General features: G+C 34.4%; 1 protein-coding gene across 8 annotated transcripts in view; it reads left to right on the top strand.

Moving 5' to 3' along the window:
* LOC115452308 (protein ultraspiracle homolog) overlaps positions 1-19,069 on the top strand; it is a 52,880-nt gene that overhangs the window by 28,790 nt on the left and 5,021 nt on the right. For 7 of the 8 annotated variants that reach the window (XM_030180802.2, XM_030180798.2, XM_030180794.2 and 4 more), the window contains 3 exons: positions 6,119-6,344; positions 7,715-7,868; positions 18,726-18,868. In XM_030180802.2, the coding sequence (XP_030036662.1) occupies positions 6,119-6,344; positions 7,715-7,868; positions 18,726-18,868 (523 nt within the window). The remainder of the gene's footprint in view (positions 1-6,118; positions 6,345-7,714; positions 7,869-18,725; positions 18,869-19,069) is intronic. The other variant, XM_030180801.2, reaches the window with a different exon arrangement.

Below are 19,069 nucleotides of genomic sequence, written 5' to 3'. Positions count from 1 at the left end.
TAAGTAAGCTATTATGCTTAAAGATATTCCGTGATAACATATGAGGTACTTGAAATAAGATTTATACTAAGATAATCTAGTTTACATTTGTATATGGTCCGAGTGTAAACTTTTAATAAAAAAGTTATATCAAGTTTTTCTACACAATATTAGCACGAAATTGGTATTTATGCCCGATATGGCGATAGACACGCCCCTATCACCTCACGGGACGCAAGATACATGGCAATAAGTAGGTTCCTGGTTCCACCTCTGACTACCCATTACGAGGATGAAGGAGTGATGTGTTTGTACACGTGTCTATAACTACACATAATTGTTAAATATGTGAAGTATTAAACTGTAATATTCCAAATAAATAATGTAGCTGCTATGAGAAATATTGTATCTGGTTGATATTCAGGAACATGCAATTATTTTTGTTTCTCAAATTAGTGTTGTCGTGGCGTAATAAATCTCAGTTCTCGTACACTAAAGTACTAGAACCGAACAACACAGCCTGAATATTGATAACCAGACTTTCGACAATCATCTAATACCTACAAAAATCGTTTTCCAAAGGTGTAAGATAAATCGACTTCTCATGCTTCTTTTTCTTCCTATGACGATTTCTTAATTCCATACACCTACAATGACCGTCATACAACTTCGTATTTTACAATGTAACAGCTGCAACGCGTTTTAAAGCATTTCCATATTACCAAGGTCAATAATTGTTGTTAAAAAGGGAGGTGCATTTTATAGCAATCCGATACCAGGAAGTGCAGCTATAAAATAAAACGTATCGCTTACGCTGCGTGTTAAACGGGAGCGCTTTGCGAGGGGCCGGAGAAAACCAAATACTTTTTTTCTTTTACGTAATATAAATCCATGGGACTGAGGCTTCTACACGAACAGCCTCTTAGAATACTAGTGTAAATAACAGCAGTAATAGCCACACTGGTTATTATTAAGACGAAAATAGTCTTGGTAACAGAAACGAGGTTTTGATAGAAATTCTATAACGTTTTTGCACTATAATTTGGAGTAATTCACACGCAACGTACACATAAAATTCTGAGTTTGAATTATGTCTAGACGGGGTAAAGCCTGATTTACACGAGGAAAGTTGCTTACATATAAGTCGCCAGTCGAAAACAATCCTTAACGATACTACATCATGCGATTTTCGCCTCCATTTGTACGCATGTAGTGCTTTTGAAAAGATTAATGCAAGAATTGCATGACGAATGTTGAGAATAAAAACTTATTTTCGCTCCAAAGCGTGCAACTTCTCTTGTGTAATTCAGTCTTTAGTGAAACGTATAGCTAAAGTCTACTTGTAGACCTTGAAGGAGAATTTAAGTAGAATCACAATGAAAATAAAATTATTCAGCTCTATAAAATAAAATAAATCCACTAAGACGTTAAATTGAATTTCAAATCAAATATTGTTTTAGAGAAAACAAATTCATACAAGTGATAGTTAATTAAATAGCAGTGTTTACTTTCAATGGAATTTACTTTAATAGTTATTAATGTGGAATGATCGTTCAAGATATTATGAACTGTTTGCTCAAAATTAGGCTTAGGCTAGACAGTTTTGCATGTGGTGAATTGACTATTTATAACGCGTATTAATTACCCAGACTCCAAATATTCGACTTTTCATGTAATAATGTTACCAGACCAACCCTATAATATCCTAACCTGAACCTCAGCAGTTCATAACTATGAACTAACGTACAAACGCTGCAACTAAATCAATGAACGTTACTTATAAAAGTAACACATTTAAGTAATTGGTATTTTTTTAAATGAACAGTATGTACTTGTGTATGTACGCGGCTCCGATGTATATTCTTTGATTTTCACAATAAGCGAATAAAGACAATGTGCGGATGTTAAAGACTATAACATTTTAGATCAAACGGCCGCCCATTTTGTGCATTCTCGTGAGGTACTCGCGTAATAGCCACATATGATAATAGCGGCGTATTTTGCATTTTATTGCGGGTCTATGGCCTATGAGGTTCGTACAATTCGGCACCTAAAATTAACAAATACATTTAGTGATTATATTAAGTGGAACGGTGATCCACCACATTGAACCACAGTCACCCTTCGTCCTCCTTAATGTCTTGAAATCAATCATTATTTCTAACCGACTCTTTAAACGAGCAAAGAAGGTTATATTTATTTATATTTTATTTATTGAGAGTTTATAACAGAATTACTCATAGTATACATAATTTTCACATATTACAAAATTAAGGTATTAGACAGATATAAAATTACAAATGGAGAGATCTCTTTTCTCGACAGTAAGCAAATTAGTAAGAAATTGTATGTTGTTTCAAAACTACTTTAACTTTATCTATAAGTTAAAGGCAAGGATGGTAAGCACCGAAAGACAACTTTATACAAAATACACAACACGCCTATAAAACCTAATTCAGAACATACGCGTAAGTTAATCGAAATCCTCTGTAGAGTTGTATCGCGAATCGGTCATAAACACTGGAAAAGGTTCCAGGAAATGCTTTTGGCCATGAGTTTTTGCACTAAACTTGGCAATCAAGATTGAAAGACATGCCCGATACGCATGTTTAGATTTTGATTGCAGCATCACGTTTGTATCATGAAACCAGTTGAAACTGGCATGTATGTAAAGATTTTGTTGAGAACTTTTACAAGCATTTTTTTGGCTGGTTGCAATTTGTTAAATATAGTACGTTAACAATCTTCTTATTTGACTACGTTTATGTTGAACAACTTTATTAGTACCAGGTGGTGTAATATGTTGGTATACTTGATTTGCATTTATGAATAACATTTGGTTTTTCTCTAAAATCATTTTTATTTGACATTTATTGATGATTTTTTATCTATAATGCTACTTATCACTTGGAAACTGGAATCATATTTAAAAATGTCGTGATTGAATTTTAAGTATATCGTCAGCGTTTACAATTTTCAAACACCGTTCTTTCAATAGTGTGGAGCTATTTCTATTGTCGAAATGCGTAGTATAATTTTTACGAGAAAACATATGCCCTAGATTGGGTTCTTTCTTCATGAGACCGTAGATTTATCTTATTAATCGTGGGACTGAGTCCCTATTCTGCTAGTTGACTATTTTTTTAAACATATTTATCAAAAGTTATCCATATTCTAATGGAAAAAGGAGGCACGATGACCACGCAAAAATAAGTAAGTCATAAAGTTTTAAAATTTGGTGGAAGGGGTAGCTGCCAAATAACAGTAATAGCAAACTGTGACGTCGCGATTGACTCCGGTTATTACTTTGCGTGCGTGAGAAAGAAATAGCGCGATAGCCTCATAACGCCCTCATTTATGCTGACGTTTTTTTCAGAAAAAAATATTTTCGTGTTTGTAAAAAATATAAAATAATGTACAAAATTAAACATAAGAAACTACCCTATCATCATTGATGCAATGTTTATTCCCACTGCATCTTTACCCCTTCAGGAACACAGGTGTGGCATATATATGTTTATAAACTCAATACATTGCATTATTCGCGATGACTGGATTAGTGAAAGTTAAATATCTAGCATTAGTTGTATTGCAAAACTTCCCACGTTTAGCGTAATGATGTCATTAATACTAATTTTAAAGGTGAATAGATCATAATGTCAGTTTTAGACCTGCTCGGCTCATTGTTGTATAATCCGTTGAATAGTAGGGTTTGGTAAAAGCTGCAATGAAACGCTAGGTGCGTAATTGTTATAATCTTATGACAGGCTCTCCACAATATGCTACCAACGATTCCTAAGTTATTTTGGCTACATCGCCCGAAGACAGCGACAAGCGGCTGGTTAATAAAAACTATGATAGAACTTTCTATTATCACTACGTTGCTAAGGACCTGATGACCTTTAAAAAAAGGGCTTATTCCCACCTAAAGGGCCGGCAACACATCTCTCTGCCCCCTGGGTTTGCAGATGTTCATGGGCGGCAGTGATCACTTACCAACAGGTGAACCGTATGCTTGTTTTCCCCTATATTAAAAATCCATGCCCTGAGGAAAGCCGAAGGTAGGAGGGCATGGAAACAGCTCATTATCGACACCATCAAGGTGTTCCAAGACGACACGATCTTCAGTAATGAAGAATATGATTAAGAAGGTCTTACGAGTATATAAATAATGTGTGTATGTATTTTATAAAGCGAATATGTCACCTCATGCTTATATTGTTATTAATTAAGTACTTGCTATTTATAAAGTTCTATCGTATTTTATTTGTACCGAAAGAAATAGCCGTACTGATGTAAAAATATTATTTCCACTCACAAAATCGGGCTTATGTAAACATTGTGCTAAAAGAAAAAGTAAAGGGTAGATTTGTCCTGAAGCAATAAAACGTCTTTAGGATAAATATTATTCAGAGATCAAAGACAAATATTTACAACATTCCGTAGATACAAAAAAGCATGAGTAAATATCTATTACGAATGTAATAAGAGTAATAATTGCAAAATACATATTTGTTTTATACATAGAAATGTATACATTGATCGCTTTACTAATAAACGCTGTATATGTACTACAATAGTTATTCAGTATTTTGTCGTAATCTGTTGAGTGAAATTCAACGCGAGAACAAGCGGGACAAAACTTTATATAACTATGACAGACGTATACTTAATATAAGCCTGATTATTGTATGATATGAAACAGGTATTACTTTATAGTTATGTTTCAAGGAAGGTTTCATGAAACTGTTGCGGTTTATATTTGTCTCATACATGACTAGCGATCGATCGACCGCGTCATTATATTCTCAATAAATATTTAATCGGCCATTTCTAGTACCTTTCTATAGCACTGTAGACTTACTATTTATACCAATAGTTCGAACATTCAAGATGATCTCCGCATGATTAGATATATTGACAATTTATCGTTGGTTATGACGGCCGTAAAACGCTACTATATCATTGGTATTTCATAATGTTGTGTCATTTAAGTCAATATTTATATTCCGGCAGCAACGACGCCCGCGCAGCGAATTTGTAATAGATCATAATATGCTAAATTGATTTGTGCTGCATACTTGTCGCCGCACGCGTAAGGTTGCGGGCGCAAATGGAGATAATTTTTGTTTACATGCTGTCACTGACCTATTGTAGGTCAATGTTTGCAGTTTTTTTAAATGGCATGTTATGGCTATACTTTTTGACGAACTTTTTATTTTTACATTTCTTTTTCAGTATTTCTTTAGGGGCTAAAGTTTTTTTTACCCAATATTCTTAAAATTATATTATGTTTGCTTTGTGTGGTACTTTATATAAAATTATTATATAGGTGTATTAGTAGATCTTATTTTTCAACCTTCTTCGTTCTCTTGATCACGTGACTCGTAAGTCTCGTGCCATGTTTTATAACGAAGGTTCTCGAGGTTAAGGTTGTGTTTTTATAAAATATAGGATTTGGTTTAATTTGTAGCCTACACCATGGAACCTAAGAAAATATATTTAACTTTAATTGAAATATCGCGTGATATATTTTAATACACTGAATGCTGTCATCTGCAGTTTTGTTCTTCATGTTTATTCTGTAGCTACAAGCCCAAAATAAGCTACTTATGTAATGTAGCAAAATTTGAAGACTGTAGCAAACGTCTCAGATTCTGGTCACGTTCGAGTCACACCAGCAGGTGTTATGACGGATTCTATCTCTTTGATCTAAACCTCCTATTTATACGGTGGTCTATTGTTTTACTATAAGGCTAAGTTGTCCTTGAATATAGGTATAGTACTTCATATAGTAATGAAATCATAATAATTATAATAATTATTATGATTTCATTACTATATGAAGTCATTACTATACTTATTGATACTTTAATACAACTCACAAATTATTGTATTCATTAATTTTACATGATTACGTTACACAAGTTGGAGTTATAATGACGCGTCAAAAACGCATTGAAAAAATACTTGTTAAATGTGTGCCACTAGCCTACACAATGTATTTATACGTGCCACGTTTAGCCGATGCTCTCGGTGTGCCCCCTTCCAATCTATTCGACATTGCAATAAACATTGATTCATTAAAAACCTCGACGAGCTCCGACTAATAACGTCGAATGAATATTTACTTTTTCAGTTGCGAAGGTTGTAAGGGCTTTTTCAAACGGACAGTAAGGAAAGACCTCACGTACGCGTGCCGCGAGGATAGGAACTGCATCATTGACAAACGTCAAAGGAACCGTTGTCAGTACTGCCGCTATCAGAAATGTCTGGCGTGCGGCATGAAGAGGGAGGCGGTGCAAGAAGAGAGGCAGAGGGCGGCGAGAGGCACCGAGGACGCCCACCCAAGTAGCTCCGTGCAAGTGAGTCTGCCTTATATAATGCCATGGTATCAGTTTGAAAGAATCTTGATAAAAAACAACTTTTAAATAAAAAATTAAACATAATATATTCCATATGAAAAAAACGAATGATTTTTTTTTTAAATGATAATGATATTTGGGTTTTTACTATGTATAACTTGTAATATTTTTTGTAAATATAATAAGTAAAACACAAGATATATTTGTCTATCAATCAAGTGGAAAGGTTGAACCTAAATGAGAAGTTATTTATGTTTCCGTAAGCTATAAATTTTAAATATTTCTCACATATTTGGTTGATTAGCGGACTGTGTCAGTTCATTACCAGATTTTCATTAAAATAAATTGTTTTACAAATATACTATCGCAATTTTCCTACGAGCCAGTATAAAAGAAATGTCACTAATTGCTCAAAACGATTTCAATATAGTTCCTATATTAAGAGATGTATCTTCTATTATTAGAGGATGACTCACATCTTGTCTTGTTTTTACATGTTGTATGTCATCAATTTATTTATTTCTTGCTGTATTCATACGGTCGTACCTTTTTTAATTTAGCTCCACAGATGCTACAAATATCACCGTGGTGATTCGATTGATTCGTAATATAATAAATTTTGAAACGCTTATAAGTCAAATTGAATTTTAGTCAGCCAATAAAGTTCAATCAATGTAAAGACTAATCGATCGCGAAATACAATAAAGCAATGTTGGGTAAAGTTAATTAAAACTGCGCGTACTATAAATAACCTTGCCGACAACGCGCCGCAAAACAGATTCTTTGTTTATTGCTCGCCTATCGATCTGGTTTCGTTTCACTTGTTTGGCAAATGTGATGACGGGGCTCACTTTATATTTGGATGTTGGCTGTATTTGAAGTTTACGAGTATAAATTCCCTTCTAAATAATTTCACTTAATGACTTCGCTTCGACGTGAAAGTACAAACAATCCGTCGCGCCACTTAAACTGATTTATAACTCAGCACTTTTGTTGTTAGCACTGTCTGTTCTAGAATGATGCTTCTGTGAGTAGCTTTCCAAGATTTATGAACAGCCTAATAGCTATTCGCCTCGTGCTAGCCATCAATCGGATCCGTCGCTATCAAAATTAACATAAAACAACCGCGTCAACCGATGAAATATGGAAGTGTTTAATGTCGTATAATTAGCGATGATTGTCGCTGTCGAATTATTATTTATATACTCTATGGCCATATGTTTCTAATGTGAGGATGGAAATGTTAAAAAACCAATGTTGATTAATTAGAGCTCGTTAGTGGAATGCTAATGTGTTTCTGGATGTAGGTGGTCGACGCGTTTGCCGATGGTCGTACGGTAAGTGATAACTTCTACACTGCTGATATGAAGAATGTGAATCCGCAGGAGCTGTCGATCGAGCGGCTGCTAGAGATTGAGTCGCTGGTCGCGGACCCGCCCGAAGAGTTCCAGTTTCTTCGCGTGGGTCCCGAAAGTGGCGTACCAGCCAAGTACCGCGCACCTGTCTCTAGCCTCTGTCAGATAGGTAAGCGTATTATCCTACTAATATTATAAATTCGATGGTTTGTGAGGATGGATGTGTACGTATGTATGTGTGTATTTTTGTTCCTATTTCACGAAAATTTACTGAACAGATTTGGATGAAACTTTACAGTAATATTGGTTTTACATCAGAATAAGACACGCTATAATTTATCATGATTTTGTGTAATTTGGTCATAATAAAAACGATACATATGAAGTAAGTCGGAAAAAAATGCTATCCTGGCGCACGCGGCCTAAACCGTTGGAGTTAGACAAAGATTATGTACCATAGGATTGCTCGTCTTCAATAGTTCTAAATAAAATTCCGCGACAGCATATATACCGTTTATATGGAAGCCGCTATGACCAAAATAGTAAGCCATAAATACAATTCAATGGGATACCTTTTTACAATGCGTAAGCGGGACTTTTATCCCGGAAAACTGCTTTCGAAGCCGCAAGCAACAGCTAGTTTTTTATAAACATGCTTTTGTGTGACACTACCTGGGGAAGTCCCAGACGAAGTTTACGCACTTGAGGAAACTAAGTACGTATTATTATGATCATCAATCATCTTACCTTACGTCCTATGTTGTCTGAATCTTAAGTTAGATTTTGGAACATTTTAGTTTATTATGAAATCTTATGTTAGCCAAACGGCATCCAAGCTCGAATTCTGTTCGAAGCCACGGCTGAACTACAAACTTATTTGTTTGTACTATGTATTAGGATACGATGATGACATACGCTATGCGTAAATGTAAATATAGAAAAAAAAAAACCATTTTAGTTATATTGAAATGTGCGTAGGTCACGTGGCTATTCCTATTATACTTAAATTACACGATATACGTATCTATGTAATGATATAATCTATTATAATTAATCACTTGAATATAACTTGTATATCCGAATATAGCTAGTATACCCCTCTTTGGTACAATGTATAAAAATGAAAAAGTCGCGTAATCGCTGTAAGTAATGAGAATTGAGCAGTGGATCTAATCTTTATCAAAATAGTTAGGTTGCGTTTACGCATGAGTTAAAAAACGTTTAATCTAACTTACTTTTTATGAAGTAACGTGCCATCCTTGATTGATACAGGCACGCTTCAGTGAATAAAGTGTAAGCACTATTAAACGAAAACGAAAATGATAGTAAATAGTTAAAATAGTGATAATAGCAAACTACATGAGAGTAAAATAACCAGTCTACTAACATCAGAGAGATATTACAAGTTTGATACTTTAATAACTTATTATCTAATAATTTTGTTGTAATATAATATTTTTTTTAACAAATTCATAGGTGTTTTTTATAACCAGTAAATCATTTTTACACTTTTTTATCGACACGAACTTCTGTTTTTTTATAATTCGCTGCTGAATTTAACATATGAAACACTATTTTTACGTTGTCAAATTCTGTATGACTAAGTTATTACGTATCGGGGAAGGTATCAAAGGTTAACATTTAAATTTCGGCGTCCGCCATAAGGCCAAAACGCAATTGTGCCAAAAAAAAGCAACAAAAAAGTAAAACCTAAAATTCCACACGACAAAACATTGATATGTATTTATGTACATAAACATATTACGATAGCATACATAAGTTGAAACTGGTTGGTTTAATGTATTTTTTGTACCTATAAGTTTCAAATTTGGAGCGAGCTCTGGGCTCTGACTAATGCTTTTTATGGAAAATAAAACTAGTATATAGCCGTTATCAGTGCTGTCAGGTATATAGATTTATTTATATTTCGCACTCTTAATAAAATAACGACCTATTCCAAAATAGATAATTTGTGGCAATCGTCGAAAATCTAGTGCTAGTGCGAATTATACATATATATATAATTCGTGAACAATTTGTACAGAAATGTGCCAATTTATACATATGTGTTTTTCGGTTTTAAACTAGAAAATCGTTTTAAGAAAATAGTAGTACTGAGACCTAAAGAGAAAAGGTCACTGTGACAAAAATATATACAGATTCTATGTTACAAATAAAAAGAGCGCGTCTCGGCGACCTGGCAACACCGACTGTTATAGCCATGTTCACATGGTCGTGATGTAAAAAGTAGTCATAGCGTAATAAAAGTTTTAATAACTCCTATATGTAGAAACTATAAAGTTAGATCTGTGCGTAATCAATCAACATTCTGGTCCACAAGAGCTTTTAAGTTACGCCGCTCGGTATTACGTTCGCAAAATTCAATCAATACAAAGCTCGCAGTAAAGCTTCAGTAAATCTACTCTCGGTTTTGTTTGATTTGAACATTTCTATTAGTTATTGTTTGTTTTATCGTTAGTGGTTTTAGATGTACTTCTAATATATTCCATTCTATTTTAACTGTTTATTATTCTTTTAAAGTTTCATTGAAATAAATATTTGTTACTGACTAGCTTAAGTGTAGTTTGTAAGATAAGCGATCGTTAAGTATAACGTAAACATGTATAAATCTAAGAACGAGTCAAATATAACCCATAATAATATGTTATAGAGTTCAAATTCTTTTGAAAAACTTAGAACTAATCAACCTTGGGTAGTTCGATATACATTTCGAGCTTATACATGTATGTATATATCGTTAAATCCTCATTCTGTATTTACAACAGGATATCAAATCGATTTGTACTAATAGCATAATGTGCGAAATAAAAAATTTATAGCACCACTAGGTGCGATCTGTAGCTAATCGGCATAAACAATAAATTTGATGTCGTTATCCTCGTGTATTAAATTATAAAAACAAAAAAAATATTGACTGGCCAATGAAGAAAAATCAGAATAATAGTTTATTATTCAACATTTCTCAGAAATATATGCGTTTAAACTTTAAGTGTCCATCGATAAATGATAATTTGCACGAATTCAATGTCACAATATGCTTCACTGTCAGCCTCTGGAGAGATCAGCCGAGATGAGATTTACGGCCGTTTTATCCTATGCCACGTTTATTCCACTGCCCGGATCCATTTTGATTAATTTTGGACATCCAGTATTGTAAGAGCCGTCGTTTCTTATATTTTCCCTTTAAGAGTGGTGCCACCGTTGGTTTGCTTTACGTCACCGTGTAATAGCCACTTCAAGTCAGACATTAGTCTTCGAGGTACTCGGGTGACTTTCTGAACATCTGCACGTGTCGGCGGCGAAGTTATATCGTGATTTACGGTTACTGCGGGGAAAAATTATCACAAAAAATTTGATATTAATTTAATAAATATTAATTTGGCATATATAGTTACAGTCTTTGTGAATTATCGCTTGTTTTAACGGTGAAGGAAATAGTGAGGGAACCTTCATACCTGAGAAGTTCTCTATAAGAATTTCGAAGGTATGTGAAGTCTGCCAATCCGCACTAGGCTAGCGTGGTGAACTATAGCCTAATCCCTCTCAGTAGTAGAGGAGGCACGTGCCCAACAGTGGGTTAGTATATAATACAGGGCTAATATTATATATAGTTACAAAAAAAGATTAGTGATTACTGAATGTTTTCTATGCTTGCTGCGGCATCGCATGCCTGCTTCCCTCCAGCATGGACCATGGTTGAGAAGGTGGATAGCTGGCACATGCGTCGTACTCGTGATCGAGTGCTGCTAATGTGGAGTGCACATTTCGCTTACCATAATATGTATATATTTTTTTATAGTATATTTGTAAAATTTAAGATAATTAATCAATTTCGTGATAGAAGGGTTGTGTTCACACGCATGGGCAATCTAAAAACTATTTCGGAAGTCAATCAATAAACTGGTCTAAACATAATGAAAAATAAATTGCATTTTTGTAACAGTTTTTATAACTTTGAACAGAGCTACACTAGAGTTTCTTTCCCGTTCTTCTTAGGCGGAAACGGCTTTCCGATCTGTTGGTAGAGTAAAATTTTACGGAAACTAAATATTTTTTTACAATTTCTGGGTCCAAATAAATGCTGCTTCAAAATAAGTTTTCACATTAAGAAAACTGCAACTGAAAATATATTATAATACATTTAACGGTTATGCAGTTTAATTGCAACTGAACAGTAAACATGACCATAATGTTCCGCAAGGTATTTCACTTATTAATATGGTAATTATAAGAATGTTACTGACTTTAAAACTGTACTAGTTTGTACTGGGGAAGCGGAGGGTTTCATTAGAAAATCGTAGGAAACGTAGCCACAAAGCTATCCCTCCAAGTCAGTGTTCTAGCATGACAATAGCATCCATCCTGCAGACAAGGCTAGTTTGTGCTTTCATTTCATTCATCCAAATTGTGTACAACGTACATTCATCTCTTAAATTTTGAAATCTGCTATTATGTTTACTTTCCAATACATTTTGGTCCATCATATTTGGGAATTAATAAGCATTTAGCATGTTCATGGTAATTGCAGCCATGTTTTATACTAAAATAATAAAAAAGGAAACCATGCCATGGTTTTATAAATATAATCAGTATCCTTTTGATGCTATGAACACTTTAGCGAAATCCACAATTACGCATAATTCAGTTTTTATCGATATTCCGCATTGAATGGCTCTAATCAACTGTCATTATTATAATTTGCTTACCTTCTTGTTGCGAACGATTCATTTATTGGCGATAACTAATGTATATATTGTGCCTTGCCAAAGTTCGGGATAGTAAGTGGGACATGTTAAATGAAATTAGTTTATCAACATTAATATTTAAATCACCTATCCGCTGGTCTGATCAAATAAATGTATGACGAGACTTCTTATTACCACTGACCTGAGGACAGCCGAAAATAGGAGGGCATGGATACAGCTCGTCATCGACTCCGCCAAAACATTTCAAGATGGACACAACATTGAATGATGAAGAATAAGATTAAGAATTTGGTTTACTGCGATACGTTCTTGGTATCTTGTTTAATAAAATAAATAAATAAATAAGAAGATTATTTAAAACTTAAAAAACTAATATTAATTTTAGACTTATTAATAGCCGATTTCTAGATTATGAAGCTAATTAAAAGAAAGAAGAATTTTAAGTTTACGTTCATAAGTCGAAGAATGTCGATTCCGAGTATATGTGAATGTAAATATTATCGCGTACTTTGAAATAAATGTGCAAACTAGTCGAGGTGTCAAATTATTATTAATGGGAACGACTGTTCTGAGTGTAAAGAGGTCACACCATTTGTATTTGAGTGTTTAAATCGCTACGAGAGTGTCACTATGTTCTAGAACTAGTTTCACTGTAGTCCAGTGTTTATTTGACAAAAAGGGGTAATTAACTATGTTAAGATCAGCATAATTACTCCATTTTTGTGAAAAGATTCCTGCCGTCGCGTGTGCTTTGTTCCAACAAATTATTTATAAAAAAAAAAATCGGACTTCAAAACAAACCGAAAAGATCTGCTTCTATTTGACAAAGACAGGCATTATTACGCAAAAACTATTTTTCTGAGGAAAACGCAAAGTAACTTCGACTTGTAGGTAAGTACAATACGGTTCAAAGGTTATGTATACAACGAAAAAAATGCTCCTCGACGGTAACCAAAATGATGGCCTCGGAACAGACCTCATCTGCACGAGCTATTATAGAGGGTTTTTATCATGCAAAGATTTTAATCGCTATCCAGTACAATAAAATATATTCAGCACCCTTCCACTAGTAACTGACTTGAGTCACGAAAAAGTCGATTAAAAATAAAGTACTCATAATATTACTCGTTATGCAACTGTACTTATGATTTAAAAGTACCCTGTGTAGGTACTCTATCGACCGTCCGGTAGTGCGTACCTGTGTACGAGAATACCTAAGGGTCTGACGTCATCCAGGCGGCCGGTGGTAAAATCAATAAAACTACACTTTACTATAACATCGTCAGATTACTTTTGTTTGCACTTTGTCTGCGATTTAGATGTATGCCCTGTGGAGGTTGGGATTGTTTTACTGTCGAATTTTCTAATTAAAAAACATGATTTCATTATAAACATCGCATAAAATTCCATGTTTCTTTTAGTATATATGTAACAGCTTAATTATTTGCTTTTCAACTACAAAGGGTTGAGTAACAGTGAAATTGATTCGAGCAAATATTCGAAAATACTTGCTATATACTCGCGTTTTTTTTTGCTTCTAAAGACTTCGTATAGCATTTGGCTATGTGTAACTCAAAATATTTTGCTTTTCACTGATCCGTTTACGTTTATCGTATAAAAACGCGCGGTAATTGAATATTGTGAAGTCACAATTACTTGAAGCGTGACGTCTTTAAAGATATACCTCATTAAATGTTTTTTTTTGGATTCATGATGTTGATAACTTTAGTTTGCATTGTCGATGTAAATTTAAATTCGGCTGATCTTTTATGTAAGTGTAAACAAAGTATTAAGTTGTCTGAGCTCTATTTTGTTGATTTTAGAAATTCTTCTTACATCTGTATATCGAAGTGATTTTCAGTCAAGACATGCACACAGGTTAACAAGTTAAACCATCACTAGGAATTAATTAATTAATTTATTTATTTATTTATTATTAACGGACTGCTAACGGAGTTTACAATTCAATTTAAATCCACACATGTATATAGTAACAGTCTCTTATGTAATTGTAACTCTAGTTACAAGCAGTCACAGCATGAGCCACAATATATATTTTCAATCTTAAACAATAATTACTCTAATAATATTTAGTACAACTGCAATAAAATTACGTAAAATCTTATATACTATTTATAACAAAAGAGAAAAAACAAAACATACATAGTTAACATTCAGCGTTACTCAATAATTTACATCTAAATTGTAATAATTTATCACCAAAAATGTCGACGTCATTACGGAAACCAACTGTTTGGTTGTACAGAATAGACAGGCGAGGAACAGGAGCTTGCTTCCCTTTATTAGTTCTATTGAACCGAACATGAAATAAGGGTCCAGGTTTTCGAGGCGGTCTATTTGGTGCCTTTAATAAAAACTTGTTAAGTAAATAAGGGGCATCTATTACACCATTCATAATCTTATGTAGGAATAGTAAATTCAAAAAATCTCTTCTATCACTTAAAGACTGTAAATTAAAATGTATAAGCTTTTCTTTATAAGATTTAATATGGGCAGGTGGTCTAAATCTGTATGACAAATGGTAGAGTAGTTTTTTTTGAACTTTCTCTATTCTATTAATGTGTATTTTATATAATGGTGACCAGACAGCACTACAGTAATCCAATTTACTTCTAACATAGCTATTATATAACAATAAAGTTGTAGAGGACTTTTGAATTCTTTGCCATTTCTGAGAATAAAACCAAGTGACTTATATGCAGAATTAAGTACTTTATCAATGTGAAACGTGAATTTTAGTTTAGTATCTAGTGTTATTCCTAAATCATGGATCTCAGCGACCTCTTTATATATAGTATTATATAGAATAAGAAATAGTTTTACTTGTAAAATCATATTATTGTGAACTTGGTTTTGCTCCGGGCTCCGCAGTCATTAAAATCTGGTTCTAAGATAAAAACTTATAGCTCCGAGGGATAATGTAACTTCATTACTAGTGAAAGAACTTTCAAAATCGGCTCATTAGATTCAGACGTTACCCCTACTAACAGCTTCGCTAACTTATAGTATTTTCTTCTTTATTAAATTGGAGTTAAATCACAATTACGCTTTACAGCAAAATTTAATAGTAAAACATTAAGTTGTGTATAAAAGAATTGAAATAAATATAATCATAATTATTAGGCACAGCTTATGACGGCCTACAATTACGAATTACTTTATTATACAAAATCACTTTATATGTATAAAAAGAAAGATGTATGTACGGACAATCGAATCAAAGAATAACTTGATATCCGTATAAATAATAGCTCAGAAGAATCCCCTATTAACCTAAACGACGTATGAAAACTGCCCTTCGATTAGAACGCCCGTATTTGTAAAAATAGGGCTTTGCCCCCGTAGACCGTATAGGGCCCCGTGACCTTATGTAAAAGTTAACACGTCGCGTCGTAGCTACGACAAGTTGCCCACTCAGCATGACTTTAGTGATGACCACTCAATGGTTGACATGTAAGCCGGCTAACATGACAGCTACATGACATTACGCGTGTCACGGAAAAATAACCTTATTATGGAATAAATAAAAAGGTTATATTCCCGTGACACGCGTTCATGTAGCTGTCATGTTAGCCGGCTAACATTCAAATGGCAAATGGGTTAATAATAAATACAATTAATGTACTTGTACACAATGCGGTAACAAACTCATAACTGCGTTTCGCGTCACCACTCCACAGGGGTGTTTTATCTAGCTAAAGCGGCAACGTATTTAAAAAGATAACGTATCGCCTTGTGGTGAATCAGCCCTGGGTACTGCGCAGTACCCACCAACGTACAAATAACTTATGGAGATGGATTATATTTTAAAACGATTTTTGTGGCAACTGGCAGCTGTCTATACGCTGTGTATTATCGCTTATCGTCATCCGTTTGCAATTTAGTTTCCCTTGGGGGGATTGTAGTATGAATTGATGATGTATGTACTTATTTTGGGGTAATGATTTGTTAGTTATTATAATAAAAACTATTTTACGGATTTTATCGCGATTTTTTTATATTATAATTTTGTCTTGACGTTTCGAAGACTTTGCAGACGTCATGGTCACGGGGGGAGACCTCGTAGTTTTAGCTCAATGTCTAACATTTGCGTAAATATAAGAAATTATTTGTTTGTTATTTTAAGTAGCATATGCCTGTATACACATACTCGCGCATTTTAACCTCGAAAGCGTAAGCAGAGGCTTGTGCCTCTGCTTACGCTTTCGTCGCACCCACTGAAAGTGGGTGCAACGATTGTTCGTTGCACCCACTTTCAGTGCTGTGGATTTCGTCCTATGATGTGATGGGAGCCTATTGCCATATCAGGAACAAATTCCAGAGTTCGGGCTGATACTGAGTAGAAAATCTCAATATCACTTTGCCTTATCTGGGGATGGAACGCTGCATATATATTACTAGCTTTTGCCCGCGGCTCCGCCCGCGTTATAAAGTTTTTCAGGCTAAAGTTTTCCGTTATAAAAGTAGAAGTTTCCCGGGAGCCTTTGTTCTTCCCAAACAAACTGTCTCCATACCAAATTTCATCTTAATACGTTGGGTAGTTTTTGAGTTTAACACGTTCAGACAGACAGATGCAGCGGGGGACTTTGTTTTATAATATATTTTTTAGAACTTTTTAAGTGGAACAATCCCGTCATACATCATTGTTGCATAACTTTAACCGTTTACGCAGCGCAGGCAACGGAAGCTCTCAAAACTAATCATTTTCCCCGTTTTTGCAACATGTTTCATTACTGCTTCGCTCCTATTGGTCGTAGCGTGATGATATATAACCTATAGCACTCCACAAACAAAGGACTATTCAACACAAAAATATTTTTTCAGTTTGAATCGGTAGTTCCTGAGATTAGCCATTACTGCTCCGCTCCTATTGAATATAGCGTGATGATATATAGCCTATAGCACTCCACGAACAAAGGGCTATCCAACGCAAAAATATTTTTTCAGTTTGGACCGGTAGTTCCTAAGATTAGCCATTACTGCTCCGCTCCTATTGGGTATAGCGTGATGATATATAGCCTATAGCACTCCACGAACAAAGGGCTATCCAACGCAAAAAGAATTTTTCGGTTTGGACCGGTAGTTCCTGAGATTAGCGCGTTCAAACAAACAAACAAACAAACAAACAAACTCTTCAGCTTTATATAATAGTATAGATTTGTCTCGATATCATGTATATCATAGTTTGATATACACTATTAAGACAAATATGTATATGTTTATTTATTTAACACGTATGCCGTCTCACATTAATCATTTCCTACATACTAATTTTAATTAACCCATATTCCATCAGTCGATTGGCATTCCTAGATGGTTTTTAAGACAGAAGTCGGTTGAGGGTTACTCTAAGCCGACTTCTTGCAGTTGCATTGTCCATAAACATCCACACTGCAAGGTTTTAATATGTTCATTTATATGTAAATTCGGTTAAAAATAGCAAGTTATTTTTCACCTATAAAAATATTTTTGGCGTTATTTTATGTTGGTACAAGCCAGATACTTACACGTACGAGTTTGTACTAAAAACATTTTACAAGTGACAATAATTATTTCGCAAAAAGTAGTTCAAGGATTTACCTTTAAGCGTCACCGTTTAAAGTTGAAGTTGATTGGCGCTTATGTTGTTTACTAAGCGGTTGTTTATGTGCGAACGTCCGTTTGTGTACGTATACCAGGAAAATGGAAACTCTCGCCATCTTGTGGTAAAATATGGAACTAATGACTTGCACTGATAACGTTAATTATAAAAGGAAAAGTTTGCGCCCGCGAACCAAGTTTTTTATTGTCCTGGTTAGGCTATACACTGCATTGACTATTTCTTCGGGTAACCACTAGAATGCGAACTATGTTTTTCGTTTTTATATAATGTTAATCATATATGTCACACAGTTCTCTAATCAAATCGATCCGCTCCTAAGTAAACTGTCGTATCTGGATAAATAACAAGGTACTGTTTACTACGGAATCCATTTAGTTCATAAATTAATAAACGAAAAAAAACTTAATTAAAAATCATTTACTAACTTTTTAATGGGTTTTGGTATTAACAATAACTAGATAACGAAACGTTAAAAAAGTGAATATTGCAATTTTTTTAGATACGATAGTTTACTTAGTAGCCATCGAAATGTCTGAGTTTTGCTGCAATTTTTATAGACGCTTATCAGCAGGCAAATGGTTAACGTGTCGCGTCACATAGTTATTTATAAAAGACAAGTTATAATTGACCTATACCAACAACCAGTAATTAACATTTACCGCCGTCCGTGTTTCAGGCAACAAACAGATAGCGGCGCTAGTGGTGTGGGCGCGCGACATTCCACATTTCGGACAGCTGGAGCTCGAGGATCAGATACTGCTCATCAAAAACTCATGGAACGAGCTGCTTTTGTTCGCGATCGCTTGGAGATCTATGGAGGTGCGTCAAAAAATTATGCGTTTGCTAGTAGACTACCGGCTATTGTAGATGTACTAACGTGGGTGATTATCTTATACTTAATTGTTAAGTATAGAATAGCAAGTTTTTGTAGCAATATATTGCGCAAAGACCCTTGGCTGCGACTTGCCGCAAGTCTAACAAGCTTCAGAATTTCCAGAAGCCGTCTTGTGATAATTTAGA

Source organism: Manduca sexta, chromosome 23, assembly GCF_014839805.1.
Source record: "Manduca sexta isolate Smith_Timp_Sample1 chromosome 23, JHU_Msex_v1.0, whole genome shotgun sequence".
Taxonomy (NCBI): domain Eukaryota; kingdom Metazoa; phylum Arthropoda; class Insecta; order Lepidoptera; family Sphingidae; genus Manduca; species Manduca sexta.
Note: the sequence above shows the minus strand (reverse complement) of the source record. Positions and strands in the feature narration are given on the sequence as shown.